This window comes from Equus caballus, chromosome 20 (genome assembly GCF_041296265.1).
Source record: "Equus caballus isolate H_3958 breed thoroughbred chromosome 20, TB-T2T, whole genome shotgun sequence".
In the NCBI taxonomy this organism is placed as follows: domain Eukaryota; kingdom Metazoa; phylum Chordata; class Mammalia; order Perissodactyla; family Equidae; genus Equus; species Equus caballus.
Window position 1 is genome coordinate 39,592,207 of NC_091703.1, and position 22,181 is coordinate 39,614,387.

At 50.5% G+C, this 22,181-nt stretch overlaps 1 protein-coding gene across 8 annotated transcripts in view; it reads left to right on the forward strand.

Moving 5' to 3' along the window:
- The first annotated feature begins 229 nt into the window (after window positions 1–229).
- Window positions 230–22,181, forward strand: part of BRPF3 (bromodomain and PHD finger containing 3) — a 33,339-nt gene continuing 11,387 nt past the window's right edge. For 2 of the 8 annotated variants that reach the window (XR_002802226.2, XM_023624829.2), the window contains exons 1-9: window positions 230–369; window positions 3,356–4,835; window positions 7,734–7,890; window positions 10,183–10,314; window positions 12,358–12,486; window positions 12,760–13,072; window positions 13,776–14,078; window positions 15,727–16,233; window positions 19,098–19,191. Coding sequence is in view for 6 of the 8 variants with exons in the window: in XM_023624829.2 (XP_023480597.1) it covers window positions 3,382–4,835; window positions 7,734–7,890; window positions 10,183–10,314; window positions 12,358–12,486; window positions 12,760–13,072; window positions 13,776–14,078; window positions 15,727–16,233; window positions 19,098–19,191 (3,089 nt within the window). In the remaining 2 variants the exon portion in view is untranslated. Of the gene's footprint in view, window positions 370–699; window positions 722–741; window positions 3,295–3,355; window positions 4,836–7,733; window positions 7,891–10,182; window positions 10,315–12,357; window positions 12,487–12,759; window positions 13,073–13,775; window positions 14,079–15,726; window positions 16,234–19,097; window positions 19,192–22,181 lie in introns of those variants that run through there. The other 6 variants (XM_023624831.2, XM_023624830.2, XM_070244472.1 and 3 more) reach the window with 6 other exon arrangements.

Below are 22,181 nucleotides of genomic sequence, written 5' to 3' on the forward strand. Positions count from 1 at the left end.
TCTTTCGCGCTCTTGCTTCTGTTCGGCGGGAGAGCCCGCGGAGCCAGGGAGGGAGCGAGGGAAGGGGTGGAGGTGGCGGGGGGAGGCCGGAGGGGCGGATCCTGCCTGGGGGCTGATCCCTCCCTCCCCTCGGCCGGGCTCCGTGGCGGCAGCGGCGGCGGCGGCGGCTCCATTCCCCCTCCTCCCCCGGGAGCGGCGGCGGCGGCCGGGCCGGGGCCCCAGCGCGGGCCGGGAGGGGGCACGGCGGTGGCCGCAGAGGCCAGCGCGGGAGGAGGCCGCGCTCCGCTCCCCGGGCCGCGCGGACCTGCTCGACGGCCGGCCCGCCCGCGCCCAGGGGCCCCGATCGGTGGGGCCGGGCCGGCGGCTGAGGTAATGGGGGCGGCAGCGGGGCCGGACAGGGCGGGGGCGGGGGCAGCGGGGCCTACGGGGACCAGGGACTGCGTGCGGGGGGAAGGGAAGCGGGGGCTCCCCGAGCGGGGTGGGGGCGGCGCGAAAGCTCTCTCCTGGAGCGAGGGCGGCGGCAGAGAAGGAGAAGGCGGGTGAGGGGGGGGAGCTGAAAAGCGAGGACCCCCTCCCGCAGCCGCCATCTTGTTTTCCTCCCCCCGGCCCTGGAAGCGGAGCCGCCGAGCCCCGCCCCCGCCACGCGTTCCAATTGGTCAGGCCCGAGGAGAGTTCCACCCCCTGGAGGTCCCTTGGTACCCCGGTTCCTCCTGACGGGCAGGTGAGGCAGCCAATGGGCGCTCGCCTCTCTGCCCCGCTCGTTCTCTGGCGCTAGCTTTCTCTGTCTGAGGGTCGGACTCCGCGTCAGGCTGTCTCTGGCGCGCTCGCCGCCTCCCTTGTGGGGAGGTGATGTTATTTCCCTCCTTTCTCCTTCTCCGAAGGGTCAAGATTCTTCTGGAAGAGGTGCCCCTTTAAAGGGGCAGGAACCAGGGCTGGGGTCCTCCCTTGTCTCCTGAGTATCTCGTCGGGGGGAGTATCTTGAGGAGGGGGGATACAGTCTAATTTCAGAAACTCCTTCTTCGGGGACCTGGGTGGGGTGGGTGAGTGGGTGCTCAGGACGTGCCGAGGAGACCTCTGGGGGGTGTTGGAGTTATTTGGAGGCGTGTGTGTGGGAAGGGCTGTGTGGGATGAGAAACTCCCGCCAAAAAACTAGACTGTAAGCTCCTTGTGGGCGAAACTCATTTCCTTTTCCGCCGCAGCAGCCCTTTCCCCTCTAGAGTTTGCACCCAGCGTCTGGAGGCTTCAGGAGGTCTCCACAGATAACGTGCTGTTTGGTGGAGAGTCACCCGGGCTGTGAGGAGGTAGCAGGTAGGGAGGAAGGACACACAGTGGCTTTAACAAAGGAGGGGCCACACCCTCTCTCTCAACTATTTGAAGTTAGTAGGTACTGAGGTGGATTGTCACAGCTCTGCGAGGGTCTCCCTGCCCTGGAGGGGTGGGGGCGACAAAGCAGGTCTCTTGGCCTGGGCTGCCCCCAGGGAGTTGGCTTTTGTCAGGCATGTAGTGGCCAAGAGGCTCTGGAACCTGGACAGGATTGCTGTGATGATTCTGTTTCCTTCGGTTCCAAATGGGGTGTGTGCCCGCCTGGCACTGTTCCTCAGCCAAGTTGTTTGTTTGTTTGTTTCAGTCACACTTTGGCATTGGAAGGCCTTTTAACTAAGGATGTTAATAATATCTTATTAACAAATAGCAACCCTTAAGAGGTGGCTTTTATTAATTTCATTTTACTGAGGGAGGATGGAGACACAGAGAGATTGTGACTTTCTCCGGATCACCTGGGGCCGAGATTAGAACCTGGATTGCCCCAGAGCCTCTTTTTATACTGGACCCTGGCATCTCTGTGGTGTTCTTACCTCCTAGTGAGATGAGTTGAGCAGATCAGAAGATCCGGGTTGAACTGTAGCTTTGGCACTGACTAGCTTTGGTTTGAGTGACACCTTTCTGAGCTTCTGTTTCTTCATCTGTAAAATGGGAATGATATCTATTCTACCTCTCAAGCTAGTTATGCGAAATATTAAAAGTAAAAGGGCTTTGTAGTTTGTAAAAGTGTGCCAAGTTACCATCATCATCTCTGCTTTGTAAAGATGGTAGATCCCACAACCAAGGTGACAAACTCTTTTTCTCCTTGAAATCCTGTCTCTGTTCATGCCCTTCCAAGTTCCTGCCCACACCGTGGGGCACCAGATCACTAAAGGTCTTTCCTGGTAGTGATGGCCTCAGTAACTGCCTACCATAGCTCCTTATGAGCTTGTCAGGGTTCCTTCCATCCAGAGAATGATGTGGGAAACTTGAGGGCTTTCTCTGCTGCACAAAGGTAGACTAGGTATAAGTATTTTGGGAGAGGGGGACTTTTGAGGTAAGGATGCTTTGAGATTTTACCTGAGATATTGCCCCAGTCGCCTTGGCCTTAGGTCCAATGAGGATCCCAGATAGGCAACTTACAACTTCACTGCCACTTGGGGTCACTCCCAGAGCTTCCAGGGTTTCTGTTTAGTGGTGTATTAGCCAGTGCATCCTGAATGCTGCCCTTTGCAGAGAAAACCCTGCATGCTGTAGTTTGAAGTCCTTAGACTGAAGGTGATAGACATTTCAGGCGCCTTCACCCTTTCACCCCTGGGCAAGGTCAGGGGATAGGATTTCTAATCATGGTGAGATGGGTTGCGAGAGGGCTCTAGACCTGTGAATTTTTGATCCTCTGATCGGGCCACTGTTCACGTACAGAGCTTGAAAGTGGATGCTGTTCTTGTTTTCTTCATTTCCACCCCCTTTTTCATCGTTAGCTGTCCCACAGCCTTATGCACATCATTAGAACGTTAGATCTCTCCCTGTGTTGCATTGTAATGATCTGTTTATTTTTCTGTCCCTTTGGTCAGATAGAGCTCCTAGAGGGCAGGGATCATGCGTGTTTGATTTCTTTCATTCAGCTTTAGGAGCTAGGCACCATTCCAGGTGCTGGGGATACAGCAATGAACAAGACAGGCAAAATTCCTCCCCTCATGGAGCTTCCATTCTAGTGGAAGGAAGCGAACATACATGATAAATAGTAAATTACATAGCACAGTAAAAAATGGTGAGTGTTATAGTGAAAAATAAAGCAGGATGAAAGATTGCTGGTGGGGGAAAGGGATTCGCAGTTTTAGATAGAATTGTTGGAGAAGGTCTCACTGAGAAGCAGTGTTTGTGGGAAGAACTTGAAGGAGGTGAAGAAGCAAGCCCTGTGGCTGTCTGAGGCGCAGGATGTTTAGAAAGAGGGAATAGCCAGTCCTCCCGGTGGCCACTTGCTCAGCTGGAAGGGTGAGTGAATGCATGCATGCCTGATCATCCAGCTCACAGTCTCCTGGCCTTCTTTCCTTAGGCCTGTCCCCTTGGTTCCCAGGTGCCATGAGGAAGCCTCGCCGGAAGTCGTCACGGCAGAATGCCGAGGGCCGGCGCTCCCCATCCCCTTACAGTCTGAAGTGCTCACCCACCCGGGAGACCCTAACATACGCCCAGGCCCAGCGGATCGTTGAGGTGGACATTGATGGACGCCTGCATCGTATCAGCATCTATGATCCACTCAAGATCATCACAGAAGATGAGCTGACTGCCCAGGATATCACTGAATGCAATAGTAACAAGGAAAACAGTGAGCAGCCTCAGTTTCCTGGCAAGTCTAAGAAACCCTCATCCAAGGGCAAGAAGAAGGAGTCCTGTTCCAAGCATGCGTCCGGCGCTTCCTTCCACCTCCCACAGCCCAGCTTCCGCATGGTGGACTCAGGCAGCCAGCCAGAAGCTCCGCCGCTGCCTGCTGCCTACTACCGCTACATTGAGAAGCCACCTGAAGACCTGGATGCAGAGGTAGAGTATGACATGGACGAGGAGGACCTTGCCTGGCTGGACATGGTGAATGAGAGGCGGCGAGTAGATGGGCACAGTTCGGTGTCAGCAGACACCTTTGAGCTGCTGGTGGACCGGCTTGAGAAGGAGTCATACTTGGAGAGTCGCAGCAGCGGGGCCCAACAGTCACTCATTGATGAAGACGCCTTTTGCTGTGTGTGCCTGGATGACGAATGCCACAACAGCAACGTCATTCTCTTCTGTGACATCTGCAACCTGGCTGTACACCAGGAGTGCTATGGCGTTCCCTACATCCCCGAGGGTCAGTGGTTATGCCGCTGTTGCCTGCAGTCTCCCTCCCGGCCTGTGGATTGTGTCCTCTGCCCCAATAAGGGTGGCGCCTTCAAACAGACCAGCGATGGGCACTGGGCCCATGTGGTATGTGCCATATGGATCCCTGAAGTCTGCTTTGCTAACACCGTGTTCCTGGAGCCCATCGAGGGCATTGATAATATCCCACCTGCCCGCTGGAAACTAACCTGCTATATCTGCAAGCAGAAGGGGCTGGGTGCTGCCATCCAGTGCCACAAAGTGAACTGCTACACGGCTTTCCATGTGACGTGTGCACAGCGGGCTGGGCTCTTCATGAAGATCGAGCCCATGCGTGAAACCAGCCTCAATGGCACCATCTTCACAGTGCGCAAGACTGCTTACTGTGAGGCCCACTCACCACCAAGTGCTGCCGCTGCTAGGAGGAAGGGCGACTCCCCTGGAAGCCTTGGTGAGGCTGGGGACGAGGAAGGGCTGAAGGAGGGCTGTGGGGAGGAGGAAGAGAAGGAAGAGGTGAAAGAGGAGGAGGAAGATGAAGGCCAAGGCGGGGTAGGTGGCCAGCTCAAAGGAGTGCCCAAGAAGAACAAGATGACTTTGAAGCAAAAGATCAAGAAGGAGCCAGAGGAAGTGGGCCGAGACACGCCCTCCACTCTCCCCATGGTCACTGTCCCACAGATACCCTCTTACAGGTGAGCCTGCCAAGGAGGGCTCCCCAGGGACTCACGGTTTCTTCCTGGGCTGGTGTTGGCCCTGAGCCAGGCCTCCTTCCCCAAGCATGGTTGGTGAATATCTGTTCTCTTCTGTGCCCTCAAATTTAGACTTCTCCTTTGGACCCTGGGCTGGCCTGGTCTGGTTTGTGGTTTTGATTGTGTCCTCAGAGCAATGTATTTCCTTTGGTTCAAGGTGAGACAAACACTTAATTTACTTAGAAACCCAGGTGACGGGATGTCTAAGGGACTATTTTTCAACAGGGGCACAAGTGGCATTTTGGACAGGATGATTCTTCATTATTAGGACTGTCCCTCTCAATGTTTAGCATCCCTAGTCTTTGTAAACGCCATTTCCATCCCCTCCCTTATTGCCTGGTCTTTGTGACAACCTCAAATGCCTCCGCACATTTCCAAAAACTGCTGTGGGGATAGAACTACTTCCAGTGGAGAACCACTGTTTCAAGGGGTCGGTATGGGAACATGCTGTCCAGAAAGCTCTGTCCTGAGAATGATGGAGACTTTGTGTGAGAGGGTGGTGGTGTGGGGAGGACATGCTATTCCTCCTCTTGAGAAGCTTTTAGATTTAGGAGAAAGAGCATCACTCAGTTCAGCTGTGTAACTCAGCCACTTTGGCCCCACTGAGTCTGTAGAGAGACCAGCACCTGTTTTAAACCATCAGCGAGGTAAGGAGCTGTTCGAGGGATGGGAGCTTGGTAGAGAAGCAAGAGACAGGGAAGATGTTCCAGCAGACTCATCTCAAGGGTGATTTTCCTTAAAAAGTATGCAGTGTTAGAGCAGGAAGGAATCTTGGAGATTATTCATCTAATGTAGTCCTTGCACCTTCTCCCACCCCCAGATGAAGAAACTGCGGCCACGGGAGGTAAAGTTGTTCACTCCTTTATTCATTCAACGAGATGTTTATTGAGCACTTACTATATGCCAAGTCCTGTTCTGAGGGCTACAACCAGGTGGAAAGCGACAGACTCTGGACCACAAGCTGGGGCTCATGACGCCTTTAGGTTCTGTTCCTGCTGTCTGTCTCTCTAGATGGAAAGGATAGTGAGAAAGGAGTACTGGAGGGTAGTGGGGAATGAGTTGTGTGAGGGGAACAGGCAACCAGACTTGTCAGTCTGAGAAGACACGAGAGCAGAGAAGATCAGGAGGAAGAGGCCTTGTTGCGAGCCATGGCTGGAGTTAGAATTCAGGTGACTGGTAAGGTGTCTTCTAGTCATAGAGCAATCTAAGCTACCCTCTTCCCTGAGGTGAGTGCTTAGTCCATGCTTAGTGAGTGAGGGTCCATGCTTAGTCCTCATCCTGTCCTGGGGCTAGATCTTTTGGTTGTCATATCTGTTCTTGTAGATGTCTTTTGCCGGGCCCAGCATAGCAAGCTGGCTAAGAACCAGACAGACCTGCTTCTATTACTAACTACCTGTGTGACCTTTGGCAAGTTACTTAACTTCTTTAAGCCTTAGTTTATTTACTTGTAAATGAACTGACCTCATAAGGTTGCTGTGAGAAATAAATGAGATGATATAAGTAGAGCACTTAGCACAGTGCCTGGCAAATAGTAAGCGCTCAATAAACGGTGGCTGCTGCTGCTGCTATTTTATTATTATTATTCTTTACCTGCACAAATGCTGTTGGGACCCTCCACGGCCAAGAGGTTGTAGAGGGAGGGGGCTGCCTGCATCTGGGCAGGTGTGCTTGGCATGGGCATTGGTTGGGGATCTGTTCTTTGGGGGAAAGGCCTCGGCCTTGATTTTGTAAGCTTGGCTTTGGGGCAGGAATGTCTGACCGTGGGAAGGCACAAGGCCTTGGTGAGCAATGTTCAGCCCAACATGCCCATCCTTCTTAGGTTTCACCTTCTAGTTTAGCCACGCTTATCTTCCTTTCAGTGGAGTGAGATGAAGAGGAAAAGTGGAGGAAACACCACAGGAACACTGAGGCCTTGCTTACCCTGTGGATAGCCAACTTTGGGACACAGCATGGTGTGACAAAGAGATTATGGATTCAAATCCCATTCAGCTCCACCATCTTATTAGCTACATTAGTGACTTTGACAATTTATTCAGCCTCTGTTCCTAAGCTGCCTTTCCATCTTTTGTAGCATGGGAATAATGTTACCCACCTTGCGTATGGGCATTAGGATTCAGATTGTCGGTTCTCATTAATTCCTTTTTACCCCATTCCCTTCCCCTCACTTGTTATTGGCTTAAACTCTGACCTTAAGACTTCTCTTTTGGGGTAGGTTAGCCAGCTAAGTTTTCAGATTCTTCATCCCCTTATACCTTTAGATCCAATTTTTTTTCATTTGGTTCAAAATTAGAGATTTTTGGGCTACTGAGGTTTTTAATGAAAAGTCAGAGGTCAGACAACTCCAAGTGGTTGCGTTTGGGCTCGGAAAGCGATAGCCTGCTGCACTGCTACTAGTTTTCCTTCCAGCTTGGCTGTGGACTACTCCCTGGTCTAGTGGGACCCTCAGCCACAGGGGGCAGGAAATAGTGATCACATTGCCCATTGCTTACTCAGGTTCCTGTTCTCTTTTGCTGCCTTTATCAAGAGAAGGGTAGGGGGTGTTGGGGGTACAGGCCTGTTTCTCAGGAGTCCAGGACCGCAGGAAACAGGGTTTCTGGGAGAGGGTATTTTGGAGGATCAGGACTGCAGGCAGGAGATGGAAAATCAAGCGAAATATCTTATGCTGAATCTGAGCTGCTTAACTTCGCTGTCCTTTTCAAGTCTTTCTCTGAGGTGAGGCCTTTGGCCACTTTATTCTGTCTCGCTCTGTAAGGTTCAGAAATGAACCAGGGTCTGGATAGGAGGCTATAATCTGGGCTGCACACTGACCCTGTCTTTCACTTCCCTGTGCCTCTACTCAAGGTTGAACAAGATCTGTAGTGGTCTCTCCTTTCAGAGGAAAAACCAGTTCATGCAGCGGCTTCACAACTACTGGCTGTTGAAGCGGCAGGCACGGAATGGTGTCCCCCTCATCCGACGCCTGCACTCCCACCTGCAGTCTCAAAGAAATGCCGAGCAGGTAGGTGAAGTGGTGATGTGAGGGTACTGGAGGGAGGTGAGTGAAGGAGAAGGAGTGGTGGTTGGAGCAGCCCTCCCTCAGCCCTCTGCGGAGCCTTTGCCTATAGGCGATCGCCCCTTTAGGTGGTCTGTCCCAAGAACAAGCTGCAGCACTGTAGAGCTCTTCAGACCAGACAGCAGCTCCTTCTGGATGGGAGAAGCCTGACTTCGGAGAAAATTCTAGGAGAGAGCGGAGAGCAAGGCCAACTTTCCATATATGTGGGGAATACCCTTTAGATATGGCAGAAAGGAAGAGTGGGCTGACTGAGAGCCAGGTGGCCATGGAGCATGAGTTAAGAAAAGGCCCACTTTCCTCCAGATACTGTATGCCAAAAAGGTTTCATAGGAAATTCACAAATTTGCCATCTAAGTTATAGCGCACAGCCTGCCCAATCGTGGTGGCCTTTTAGCCATTGGCAACTTGAGTTGCAGCATGGTTAGTGTTTTCTGAGATGGTGGAGGCCTCCTGAGACACTTTAAAAAAAAAGTCTTTAGTTCTCTCTCCCTCATCCCTTGCTCCATTACTTCCACCTTTAAACATTCCTACACCACTACTCTAGAGAGGAAGCAAACGTTTATGTGACTGGTGCCTGCTGTGTTCTGTCTGATTTCACTTGTGCCTTTTGTAACTAAAGTCCTGAAGAGCAAGTCTATTTCTGGTCCCTTCTTGAAACGGTCCACCCCCACTCCTCTGAAGTCTTCCCTAGAGCATCAGCGACCTCCTCCCAGCCCAGTAAGTCTTTCCTCAGATTCTCACCTTATGGACCTTTGGGCTGCATTTGATACCACGGATCACCTTGTCTTAGAGCTTCCCTCTGACACCATTTCCCACCTCTTCCACCTCACTGATTGCACCCTGTGCTGGTCCCACTTACTACTCATTAATGGTAACATTTCCAGGGGCTCTGTGGTCTGCTCATTCACTTGGAGAGCTTGTTCACTCTCCTACTTGTAAATAACTGTGTGGCAGTTGCTGCAGTTTTCTCATCTTGTCCTCATCCCTTTTTTCCTGCCCTCAGTCCATCTAGAGCAGAGGAACTATAGATGTTGGAAACTGAATTCATTATTTTTCTTTCTCTCTGGAAACATATTTCCCCATTATTGTCATGGAACCTTCTCCCTCCTGACCTCAGATGTTCCCCACCTTGGAATTATTATTGACCCTTTCTTCCATAACGAGCTTGATCATCTCCTAAACTGTTTTGAAGGATCTACCAGTATATGGCCCTTTGTCTCCATTCTACAGCTATCCTGCTCACCCATGCCCCCTTAATTTCAGCAATAGCTTTCTAGGTGGTCACCAGCCTGTAATTCTTTCTTTGCTCTACAAGTGGTAATGTCTTATACACCACTTCCCATCCTGTCACTTCCTTTTCCAGAATTTATTCCACATCTCCAGGCAGGCCACATCCAGGCTCTTTTGCCTGGCGTTTGAGACTTCTTGCCAGCTGGATCCTGGGTCTTCCTCAGCTTTTGTGGTTCTCTAGCTTCCTTGCTCTGGCCTGCCTATATTTTTCACCAAGCAAAGAATCAGTAATTCTCCTTTCACACTTCTGCCTTGTGGTCCCTTCAGTTCCAAAAGAGGCCTTCTTCACTGCTTTGTTCATCCATGTGCATCACTACATGTGAAGCCCTAGTAAGATTGCTTTCCCCAGGAAGCCTGCCCTGACCTAAGCCCAGCCCACTCAGATCCTCTATTTTATATCCTTTCAGTATTTTATATTCAGTTTTCCTGATTAGTTTTTGTCTTTGTGCTCCTATGCCCTTCTGTGTCAAACCTTGGGCCTCTTTCTTCCCCTTCTAGGGCAGGAATCTTGTTTTTGGTGGTGGTGTTTTAAAGTATGTTCAACTCAGTTATTACAAGCTGGTAGTAAGAACTTCACTTTGTTTTCTAGCCAAGTCAAAGCTCTAGGGTGACATTCTTTCCACCCTGAGGTGTCTATTAGTTTCCTTCTGAAATTCTTTCCAGCCCTAGGGGCACAGCTGCTCTCTGGTATCCCCAAGGGTAGGGAGAAGCAGTCTCAGATCTCAGCAATGGTTATTGTGCTGTAGTGCAGAAACATTGTCAAAAGGCTGGGGAATCACAGGAGGAAGGTGTGAGGTGGCGAGGGAGTGGGAGGACTCTCAGGGACCGTGAGTCAAGGAAAGGGACGAGGCTGTTACCTACCAAAGCCCTGTGAGGCCTGAACAGGGAGAGGACTTTGGGCAGGAAGGAGGCCCCCAGCTCCTCCTTCCTTTCCCTTCCCTCTTGCAGCGAGAGCAGGATGAGAAGACGAGTGCAGTGAAAGAAGAGCTGAAATACTGGCAGAAGCTCCGACACGACTTGGAGCGGGCACGGCTGCTGATTGAGCTGATTCGGAAAAGAGAGAAGCTCAAACGGGAGCAGGTGAGGAGGACCCCAGCCCCAAGGCTCTTGTTCAGGGTCTTTTTCTCCCACTGTCAGTGTGGCATCAGGAGACCCGGGAGCCCCTGCCTGGTGTCAGCTTTCTGCCCTTCCTGTTCAGTACTATGGGTTCCGAGGCCCGCCTGCTCTGCATTGGGTGTGGTACTGCTCATAGCTTCTAACTTTGGGGGTTCAGCTTCTGGTGGCCTCAAGCATAAGCCTAATTTCAGATGCCTGGGCCCATCCCTGGAGTTTCTGACTTAGGAAATCTCAGGGGGAGCCTAGCCTCGAGTATTTTGAAAAGCTTCTCAGGCCTTTCTGATGGACATCACCTCTGGCCTGGCAGCTTCTGAGGCTTCCCACTTGGCCTTTAAACACTTATGGTCTTAAGTCATTTAAATTTTCTAACCTCTGTTCAAGGAGATTCTAAGCCTCTGAGCATGGGAAATGTTGAGATAGGTAGTATAGGCTAGGCGTTAGAATTAGGAGCTATGGCACCAGACTGCCTGGGCTTAAATCCTGGCTCTGCCACTCATGTGACATTGAGTAAGTTGCTTAATCTCCTTATACCTCAGATTCCTCGATTGTAAAGTGGGGGTAATGATAGAACCTACCTCATATGGTTGTTGTGTGGATTAGATGACTTAGTATATATAACGGCCTTAGAACAGTGCCTGGCATATAGTAGGGGCTGTAGAAGTGTCAGCTGCTGTCATCATCATTGATACTCTTGTCTCTCTGAAGTGACTACTGCAGTGCTCTGCACATGGCAGGGAGTGAATACTATTAATTGAATGGATGATGAGCCAAAACTGTTCTCTCTGGTCCAGGAATAGCAGCTGTTAACTCGCATGCTTCAGAGGCCTGGGTTAAAGATGTTTCTTTCTCTTTTTCTCCAGACTCCACTTGACTGTTTAGCCCCAGCACGAGCCCTTCTCTCACAGGCCAGTAGCCTGAGTTTCCATCTCTGAAACGAGGCAGCTCTTGCCATCCTTTGCATGGGTGAACATGGGGGGCATCTCAGGACCTACTCCATGGATTCAGACTGTCTGTGCTATCCCAGGCCTGGTCCCACAGCTGAGCCTTTCTCTTGCCTCTGATTCAGAGAAACGAAAGGGAAAAGGAGCAGACAGGCCTGTTTTAATGTAGCCAAGAGGCAGGAACTTTTCATATTCTAATCCATGGCTTCCTAACCTTTTCACATTAGGGCAGACATAGAAAATGCATAACACTGTAAATATGTGAGGCTGCTTGCTGCCTGAGGTGGTGAGCCTGGGGCCCCGGTCACCCCGGCTGACCCACACACCCCAAGGGGCAATAGGATCAATTTCTTAGCACACTAGGTGGGAATTCTGAACCAAGACACATTTTAGATCATCGGTGTGCTCCTTGGACTAAGTCAGACCTGGGTTCAAATCCTGTCTCTGTTGTTTTCTAGCTAAGTGACATTGGGTTAGTGACTTCTCCTCATACTCTTTCCAGACCTCAGATTCTGTATTTGTAAAATGGGAATGATAATAGTTTCTCCTTCAGGGTTATTGTGATTAACTGAGGTACTATAAGTAGAGAGGCAATGTGGCATAGTAGTCAAGAGCATACACTATGGAACCCGAGTATCTGGGACTGAGTCCCAACTTTGCCTCTTACTGGCTGCATGATCTTGAGCCAGTCAGGTATTTAGTCTCTCTGTGCCTCAGTTTCCTCTCTGTAAAATACCTCATCTGTACCTACCTCATGTATTCATTTGTTTTATGTAAAATGCTTAGAATGTTAATTGGCACTTACTAAGGACTATAAAAGTGTTAACTATTGTAATTATTATTACTGTAAGTTTTGGTATGGTGCCTGATGCATAGGAAACCTTCACAAAGTGGTAGCTATTGGTATTATTCTAGGTTGAGGGTTGGGTGATAGCTCCTCATATACTGGTCAGCTTAATACCCTGTGAAAATTTGTTGCACATGATTAGTGAAAGTCAAGTTATCAAGAAAAAGTTCAGTGCCTCTTCACAGGGAGTGTCCTGGTCTCTCCCCACCTCCCCCACAGGTCAAGGTCCAGCAGGCTGCCATGGAGCTGGAGCTGATGCCGTTCAATGTTCTACTGAGGACAACACTGGACTTGCTGCAGGAGAAGGATCCTGCACACATCTTCGCCGAACCTGTCAACCTGAGTGAGGCAAGTTCCATCCCCCCCCCACCCCACCCCCACTTCGGGAGCAGCGAGCCCCTCATGAACTGAAACAGGGTCTGAGTAAGCCAGGAGGGGGGTTGGGGCCCAGAGTGTACAAAACTTGCAGGTGTCTGGCAAGGCCAGTTGACTTGCCCGTGGTGAGGGGTCAGCAGACCAGGATGGCCAAACCAGAAAATGGGGAGGCAAGAGTGCTGGTGAAGGGTGCGCTTGTTTGGCTAGTAAATGGTTGTTGTAATTGTACAGGTTTTATATGTTTAGGTTCCAGATTACCTGGAATTCATATCCAAGCCAATGGATTTTTCTACTATGAGGCGGAAGCTGGAGTCCCACCTGTACCGCACCTTGGAGGAGTTTGAGGAGGACTTTAACCTTATAGTTACCAACTGCATGAAGTATAATGCTAAAGACACAATTTTCCACCGAGCAGCTGTCCGCCTCCGGGACCTAGGAGGGGCCGTCCTGCGGCATGCCCGGCGGCAGGCAGAGAACATCGGCTATGACCCCGAGAGGGGCACCCACCTGCCCGAGTCACCCAAATTGGAGGACTTTTACCGCTTTTCCTGGGAAGACGGTGAGAAGCCTGAGTGGGTGTGGAGGAGAAGGCACAGGGACAGAGCCCAGAGAGCCAGGGATCAGGGTGGGCCTTGGGGCTACAGGGTAGACTCCAGAAGCAAAGCTAGGGGCAGGCGCAGGCTGGGATGTACCTGCTTGTGGCTGGAATAATTCCAAGGGTTAACTGAGCACTTCTTGAATGATAGGAAAGGGGAATCATGTACTAGCTGTCTGTTAGAAAAGCCAGAGCTTCACCAGAGGTCTTCCTCTCCTGGACCTCCTCTGTGTGGCATCGGAGCATGGGGCAGGGCGAGTGCAATGCTGATGTATTCTGGCTCATTCAGAAGAGTGCAGGTAGAGGACCAGAAAATCGGAATTGCCTCTGAGCCCCGCACTCTGCCTGCCCCTGCTCTCTGCTTCTTGATGGCAGCAACCAAACAGTCACTCAGGCCGGGGATTGCCAGCTGCCTTGTGCCTGCTCCACAGAGCCTGTAATCGTGGCTGTGAACTGCTTCCTGCAGATGTTTCCCGATTCTGACCTTGTCCCTGTGGCTGCCATCTGGGCAGCGGTGTTGCCAGGGCCAAGGTCCCATAGTGACGCTGCTGGACGCCACTGGCCCAGGCATTCCAGAATATTTTGCATCCAAAGGATTTGGCTCCTTCCCCTTGCCCTGGGCTGGGTAGGTCCTTCAGCGCCTTCTGTCCTCCCTTCTCCCTGGCAGTGGACAACATCCTCATCCCAGAGAACCGGGCCCATTTGTCCCCGGAGGTGCAGCTGAAGGAGCTGCTGGAAAAACTGGACCTGGTGAGTGCCATGCGGTCCAGCGGGGCCCGGACCCGCCGCGTCCGCCTGCTGCGCAGGGAGATCAATGCCCTTCGGCAGAAGCTGGCGCAGCCGCCGCCATCACAGCCACCATCACTGAACAAGACTGTGTCCAATGGGGAGCTGCCAGCAGGGCCCCGGGGGGACTCGGCTGTGCCGGAGCCAGCCCCCCAGGAGGAGCCAGAAGACGATGGGGACAGAGGTGAGAGGCAGTTAAGGGCAGGCAGGGGCTGGGGGCCAGGGTGAGAGAGTAAGGGTTAAGCTGAAAGCCTGTAGTGGAAGCATCCTTCCTCAAGTTTAGGCCTGAGCATTGTAGGCAAACAAAAGCCCTAGAGGGGGGTCACGCTTCCATGTGTACCCAAGGATGATACTAAAAATATTTAATAGTCAGTAGAGACCAGAATTCATCAGTCAGAGTACATGTTGGCTGTTGTTTTGGAGTGGGCTCCTGGGGGCCACTGATGTGGATATTTAGCTGCTGGATTGTGGGGAGGTTCAGGGAGTTTCAGATGCTGGGGCCCAGCGGCTATTTACTAACCAGTAAAGTATTTCAATATTTTGCGCATAATATGGCCATATTGCACATACCAGTTAAATGTTAGCCTATTTTATACCATCATGTAGAGAGGCTCTTAGAGCAGGCTAGGTTGTGGTATGGGGGGATAGAAAAGAAAGAAGGACCCTAAAGATAGTCGGCTCTTGAACTACCTCATGGCTTTGACCCCAGCTTGCCAAGTCTACGGGCCCATCCTAAGCAGAAAGGCCAGACTGCAAAAGACAGCTGGGGAATTGATTCTCAGAGACACAGGGGCCTTAAAGCTGAGCTGCTTTCCATCCTTCCCCTTCACTGGGGACAGAATTGTCTTCCTCATACCAGCCCTTGCATCTGAGCCTACAGCTTGGGCGGACCTCTCATCCACACAGTCCAGGAGATTGAAAGTTATCTCCAGAGCGTAAGGGGCCAAATTGCAGGGAATGGCCCATTTTATTTTAGATTGACAGAGAATGGGGACATAGCTGAGAGGTCACATTTGGCGTTAGAGGGCCTCGTGTTCATGGTGACTCTTCCCTAATCCCCATGCAGCAGTCAGCATGCCACTGTATCCCCACTCCTGGGCTGTGGCTGTGCAGAGTCATGCCCAGCGGACCCGCTGTAACACTTCTCCTGGAGGGTTTCAAAGCAAAATTCCCAGGCCTCACCTCACAGAGATTCCCTGACTAGGAAAGACGGCTGTGGCTTGAAAGTCTCAATTTTTAAAAGTTTCAAGGCGGTAGTGAACAGACATGTTTGGGAACCACTGGTTTTACTTACTTGCTCTCATTTTTCCACATCTTTAAACCTGTTTTTTCTGCTTGTCCTACTTGCTTCACTTGGGTGATATGAAACAAAATACGTTGACAGAGGGAAAACAATTGAGTCTAATGAGAGTTGTAGACCCCTAACCTGTGAAGCTGAGACTTACCTAATTATTGATGAAGCAGGAGGCTTTCGGCTTTCTCGGCTGTAGAGCAATGGTTTGTCACCCTTACTTCATCAGACTCACCTGGTAAGCTTTAAAAAGAAATACCCCATCTTTAGAGATTTGGTTTTAATTGATCTGGGATTGGACCTTGGCATTGGAATTTTTAAGAAACATCTTAGGTGATTCTAGCATATAGCCAGGGTTTAGAACTACTAGTATAGATAAAACTTAATCCTACGTTCTCTTCACCTCAAACGTGAGACCTGGGATGTGTCTCAAGTCTTATAATAGCCATGCTTTGGGGTCTTGGTTATCAGTGTCATTATCTGGCTTGTAGGGGCAGACTTTTTCTAAAATGTTCAAGCAGGTTCTTTTTTTATCTAACAGATGACTCCAAACTGCCTCCCCCACCAACCCTGGAGCCCACTGGGCCTGCACCTTCCTTGTCTGAGCAAGAATTCCCCCCGGATCCCCCCACTCTGAAACCCATCAATGAGAGCAAACCTCTGAGCCGGTACTTAAAGCCCAGAAAGGTGGAGGAAGATGAGCTCTTGGAAAAATCACCTCTGCAGCTAGGGAGCGAGCCCTTGCAACGCCTACTCAGTGACAATGGTATCAACAGGGTGTCCCTCATGGCCCCTGACACCCCCACCAGTGCCCCACTCAGTGGTGTGGGCCGCCGCACCTCAGTCCTCTTCAAGAAGGCCAAGAATGGGGTTAAACTACAGAGGAGCCCAGATGGGGCCCTGGAGAATGGTGAGGACCATGGAGCAGTGGGCTCTCCCGCCTCTCCCGCCAGCATCGAGGATGAGCGGCACTCCCGGAAGCGGCCAAGGAGCAGGAGCGGTAGTGAGAGCGAAGGGGAAAAGTCCCCCCAGCAGGAGGAGGAGACAGGTGACCCTGCCTGTGACTTCTCTCGCTACTTGTCATCTGCTTTCCTGCTTTGCCTTGCCAACCAGCACTTCCCCTAGTCAGCTACCTCCCTAATGGTACCTGTGGATGCTAGTAGTAGCATTGAGGCCTCCAGAGCTCACAGTGGTCTGGAGAAATAGGCTTTGAGCAAGTATTTTGAGAGGGACTGTCTCTGGCCCTGGGAGGGGTACAAAGCTATGTATGATAAAATGATTCCTGCCTTCACTGTAGTTCATTCATTCATCAGATATTTATGTCAGGTGTTATTATAGGTACTGGGCAAAAAAATCAATGAAGAAAACTGACAAATCTCCTTTGAAGGGGAGATAGACTAAAAGTAAGTGAGTAAACTATATCTTAGAAGCTATGGAGAAAAATTAAGCAGGAAAGGGGGATAGCAGATGTTGGGGTGCTGTTTAGAGAGAGTGGCCAGGGAAGGCCTTCTGAGGAGATGACATTTGAGTAAAGACCTGAAGGAGTTGAAGGCGTGAGCTATTGGGATATACAGGGGAAGAAGGTTCCAAAAGGATAGATCAGCAAGTAGACGGGCCCTGGAGGTGGAAACTGCATGTTTGAGGAACAGCGAGGGAACCACTGTGGCTGTAGCAGAGTGAGCCAGGGGATTGTAGGAGGTGGGGTCCTAGAGGTAGGGAAGAGGGGCTTGATCACTAGAGTTCCTACCACATGTCGAGCACAAGCTGGTCACTGGGGGGATAATAAAATAAGTCAGACTCAGTTCCAGCTCCAGAAACGTTCACAGTCCACTTGGGAGACCAGATGGTCTCCCGAGGTACAAAGATGTCACAGTGCTGGATGGTATGTGGTTATGTGTCAGGTGACAGAACTGCTAGAGGTGTTCAGGGAATAAGAGCTGGAGAAGGTGGGAAGGCTTCATGAGGAGACGGTGCCTAAGCCTGCCCTGGGGGATGAGGGCAGAACAGAAAGGAGTAGAGGGAGCAAAGGGCTCAGGCCCAGGTGTGAAAACAAGGACAGGGTCCCTGTGAGGGAGAGTTTGGAGAGGAGCTTCCCCAAGCATCAGGAGCCAAGGCTGGATGGGTGAGGTGGGCCTGGATGTGCAGGGCCTCCATTGCCAGAGTAGTTTAGTGTTGGTGGGATATGGAAGGCCAGCTTGCTTGGTGGCGAGGGGCCTGCTTTTGGCTTTGCTCCTCATGTCCCGCTCCTCATGTCCCTCTCGTGTCCTTTTCTGTGATGGCTTTGGGCTGTATGGCCGGCACATGCTTTTCTGTCTTCCTCCCTAACACTTTGTTTCCAGCAATAGCTTCCTCTCCTGTCTGGCCCAAGCTTCCCTGTATTCAGACAGGAGATTGGTATGCAGAGTCAAGAGCTTCAGGCCTGGAATTAGGCCGACCTGAGTTCAAGTCTCATCTTTGTACCAGCCCTGTATCCTGGGGCAAATTAATTAACCTCTCTGAGCCTGTTCCATATTTCTAATAAGGGGCTAGTGATGCCTACCTCGTGGGGCTCTAAGGATTGGAAATAGCCTGTATAAAGCACTTGGCACATAGCTGTAGTTGGTAGCAGTTATTGTGGTCAGTCTCTCAACTATATTAGACGCAGCCAAACAGCACTGAGAACACTGTGCATTACAAATGAAAAATCCTGCTATTGGGAAATAGGGCTGGACATCAGGGTCTTCCAACCTGAGAGGGCCCACTGCTTGGGGATACTGCTAGAATCTGTTCCTCCTCCACCGTCCCGCTGCCTGGTGCCCAGGGATATTTCTGCACAACCTTAGTGGAGACTCACAAGAACAGGTGTCGGTCCATTACAGATGAAGCACCTGAGGCACAGCTGGCTTCGGTAATTTAAATTGACATGCAGAGCCAGGTTAGAGTCCAGATACCACAGCTCAGACACCTAGTGTTACAGGTGTGACTTGCCTCACAGTTTTCTGGTCAAGATATCTGTGACTTAGAGCTCCTGGCTCCACTGTCAGACTTGTAGGACTCTGGATTGTGGTTAGGAATTGGATAGATAGAGAGGAGAGTTGAAGCCTTCACAGCAGATGAGAGTCATGTCCCTCGGATGACCAGACAGCCTTCACTGGCTTCCAAAAGGCTCCCTTCTGTAAATAGATCTTCTCTCCATCATATTTAATAGCATCTTCCATAAGTAAGAAGGTATTCTCTTCACTTCACAAAAGGAGAGGCCAAGGCTTAAAGAGGAAAAAGGACCTGTATTTCAGAGCCCAATCTAGAATCCAAGGAATTCTGATTCCCCATCCCAGGAAGGTCTGGTCTGCTTTAGTTCTGCTGAAAAGTTCCCCCATCCTCAACTCTGAGGAGCCCTGCTGGATATCTCAGGGTGTGGTTGACAACAACCCTTATCCTGCCCAACCTCCCCGACACCATCCCTAAAGAATGAAGCTAGCTGTTGCCAGCTGTGTGACGGATAGGGTTTGTGAGTGTTTATCTGAAGAGGCAAGGTGGGTGGGCTCCCCAAGAGACAGAGGAGACTCCCTGATAATCGAGGCTTGAAATTAGAAGCAGATCCAGGGACTTGCGGGCCAGCTGGAGTGGAGAAATCTTGGTATTTCCCTTTGTAGCCAAATGACAGTAAGTGGAATGAGCTGTGTGCTATGTTTTCCTTACAGTAAAACCAGAAGGATGGGAAGGAAAATGCAGTGTCTGGTCATTGCTCCAGCAAACATTTCCCCCAAACCTTTATCAGATTCTACCACCCAGACCCATTTCCCACGGGGAAGGAACAGCCATCCTTTCCACCCCTCTTCATCGAGCCCTTCCGAGGTGGCTGCCTCACACTGCAGCATGTGTCCCAAGAAGGGGGGTTTCTGCACCCAGGCTCACTCTGTGTGTTTTTGGCAGGCGTGACCAACGGCTTTGGAAAACACCCCGAAAGCGGGTCCGACTCAGAATGTAGTTTGGGTCTCAGTGGTGGACTGGCATTTGAAGCTTGCAGGTAAGAACACTTGTCCCGCAGTCATGTTGGCAGCTCCACCACCCCTCCCTCTATTCTCCATTCAGCTATAGATCGAAACTACTCCTGCTTATCTCAGTTTTTTCTGCACCCCCCACCCCCAACCCCTGCCATTTCCTGAGGCCTCTGGTCTGTAACTCCAGTAGCTCCTAGGAAACAGCATGACCCTTGACCCTCAGGCCTGATCCTCCTGGTGGGGGAGGAGTGGCGCTGATGCTTTACAGGGTTTGTGGAGTGAATTTGGCTCTGAGGGTGGGGACAGCTGAATCCCTATTGCTTAGCGAAGTTAATATTTGAGCCAGTCCCCCACCCATTCACTGGCCCACTTAGATAACCCAGCTCCTTACAGACATACTTCTGCCCTTTGTCTTTTGTGGCATCATAGCAGTGGCCCCTTTAGAGGTGTGGTCTGGGAATAAGAAATGAGCAGATAGGAAATTTGGAGTTGTGTTTTATTAGACAAAGGCCCAGCTCTTCTCCTGTCTGGAGCTGGGAAGAGATGGGTTTCTTTTCCCATTCTTTTATCTGAAGGGAGGATTTCTGAGACCAGAACCTTAAAATTTCTTCCAAGTCCAAGAGTTTATTGAATCCCTGCTCTCTGTGCTGTGCTCTGCAAGACACAAGGAAGTGTGAGACTCTTGGAAATGGGAGACTCTTAGTGTCACAAAGGAAAAATGACCTGTCCTGAAGGCTGACCTCTTGGTCCCTCCACATGGCTGCTGAGTGGATCCTGGGTTTGTTACCAATTTCACCTGACTCCGCTGGGACTCCCACCCACACTCGGAGGAGCTCCAAGCGGGGGCTCATGCGTGGGCCTTGTACCCACAATCCATCCCTTTCTTGGGGGGTTCTTTCCTGTTTGGTGTTGCGGATTTGAAACGAAACCGAAGCTGAGCCATCCAGGGTAGGGGAGGAAAGGTCCCAGGGCACCACCAAAAAACTACGTGTCTGTGTTTCAAGTGCCTCCAAGACAGGATGGGTGTGTGTTCTGTTAGGTACTCACTCTACCCTGGCTGCTGGGCTCCTGGCTGGGCTACAGAAGGCCCCCAGCTATCCCTTGGGCCAAGCTTTCAGTGGTTCTTTTGAGATTTCCTTCCCTACTAAGCCTCAAAATTGCCCTAGCTTTCTCTCTCCATGTTGCAGCCTCCCAAGATACAGGGGGAGTAGATGGGAAAAAACACAGTTACCAGGCATAGAGAAGAGGCAGGGATTTCCGAATCGTATAAGATGCTTCTAGCCTGGTCCCAGCTTGGAGTTCCTGACTCCCTTCAAAGATATGGTCCCTGGAAACCCAGTTCAGTGGGGGTGGGTAGGAGTAGGGTTTTCAAACTGTCCCCTCCTAGCCCATGACTAAAGGTGGAAGGTGTGTTGGGCTTTTCCCTCCGTGAAGGGCGCTCTTCCCAGCTATGAGCCACAAGAAGCAGGCCGGGCCAGGCTCTGGTTAGCCTGCTGATTCAGGCTGTGAGTTTGCCTTTCTGCACAGTTCCAGTCCACTGCCACTGATTTCTCTGGGATCCTGCTCAGAGTAGAAACAGTGCCCTTGGGAGGCATTTTCTCTTTAACTCAGTGGAATTTCAGAGTTTAAAACAGGAGATTCAGGGGCTCCAACTGCAGGGGGATTTTTCTCTTTCTTTTTTCCCACACTGTGGTGATAAGTATGTAAAAGAGGATCTTACTTATTAATTAGACTGGAATCATATAATCCCAGAATTAGAAAGAACCTTGAAAGAACTTCTGGTCACTAATTCCCCCACTTGCCCCTTGGTCTGTCTGTTCTGATCATTTTCTGAGTAGGCTGGGGCTGCACCCTCTTTCTGCGGGTCACTCATTCAGTTACTAGAATTGAGCACCTACTGTGAGCCAGGCGCTGTTCTAAGCACTGATGGGGTATCTGTTTTCATGGAGCTTATCTTCCAGAGGAGAGAGACGAATGGTAAACCAGTAGACAAAATAATTATAGACTGAGTTGTCTGCTAAGGTCTAGGTAAATTGGAGAGAGTCTGAAGTGGAGGCCATGATTGAGTCACTTGTGCTTTTTTTCTCTGAAACAGGCACACACAGACCTAGTTCTCGTGTTGCATCCTATTTTATTGAGCTCATCCTTCTTAGAGCTCGTCAGTTGATGGTACAACATTAGTAGTTTGTAATATTTAAAGTGAGACATTAAAATTTGCTGCCCTTCATATAATAATATTTATTATATAACTGCCATTTATTGAGTCCTTGGTGTGTGCTGTACTGAGTACTTTCTGTGTATTAATCCACTGAATCCTCACAGCAGCACATGAGGGCACAAGCCTCAGAGAGGTTAAGTAACTTGCTCAAGGTCCCAGAGCCGGTAAGGAGAAGAGCCACGTACTGAACCCAGATAGTCTGGCTCCAGAGTTTATCTTTTCACCACTTTGCTATGCCCTCTTCTGTTTATTTGAAAATGTCTCCCCAGATCCATGATGTGAACTTTAAGAGGTTTCCTAATAAAACTATTAGTCCCTTACATTTTTATAAGGCCTCAGAGCCTCTAAGCCCAGGGACAGATTTCTGTAGGGTGAGTGGGAACCAAATCCTAAAGGTGAACTTGTTGTTATTTGTTTTTTCCCAAACAGGTCCTAATTTTGAGTAGCAGGACAAAAGCTCCCGGCCTACTGGTTATGGAAGGATTCTGATTCATTGGGTTCTGGTTGTGCAAGCTTTTCTGTATAAGACTGTGATAAAGTCAGTTATGATTCAGTCAAACAGGAATACCCTGCTCTCCAACCAGTCCTTATCCCACCAGGGGTTTCTTAAGCATTTCTGCTGTCTGCAGATTGTTGACCTGTCTTTCACGCATTTTTTTTAGTTGAAAAAATTATATAGCAGTAATAGTTTTGAAAGCTTGAGTGAGAAAAAGCCCTAGCCACATCATGCCTACCCGGGGCCTCCCAACTGTAGTTGTACATTAGAATTGCACTGGGAGCTCTTGAAAAGTACTGATG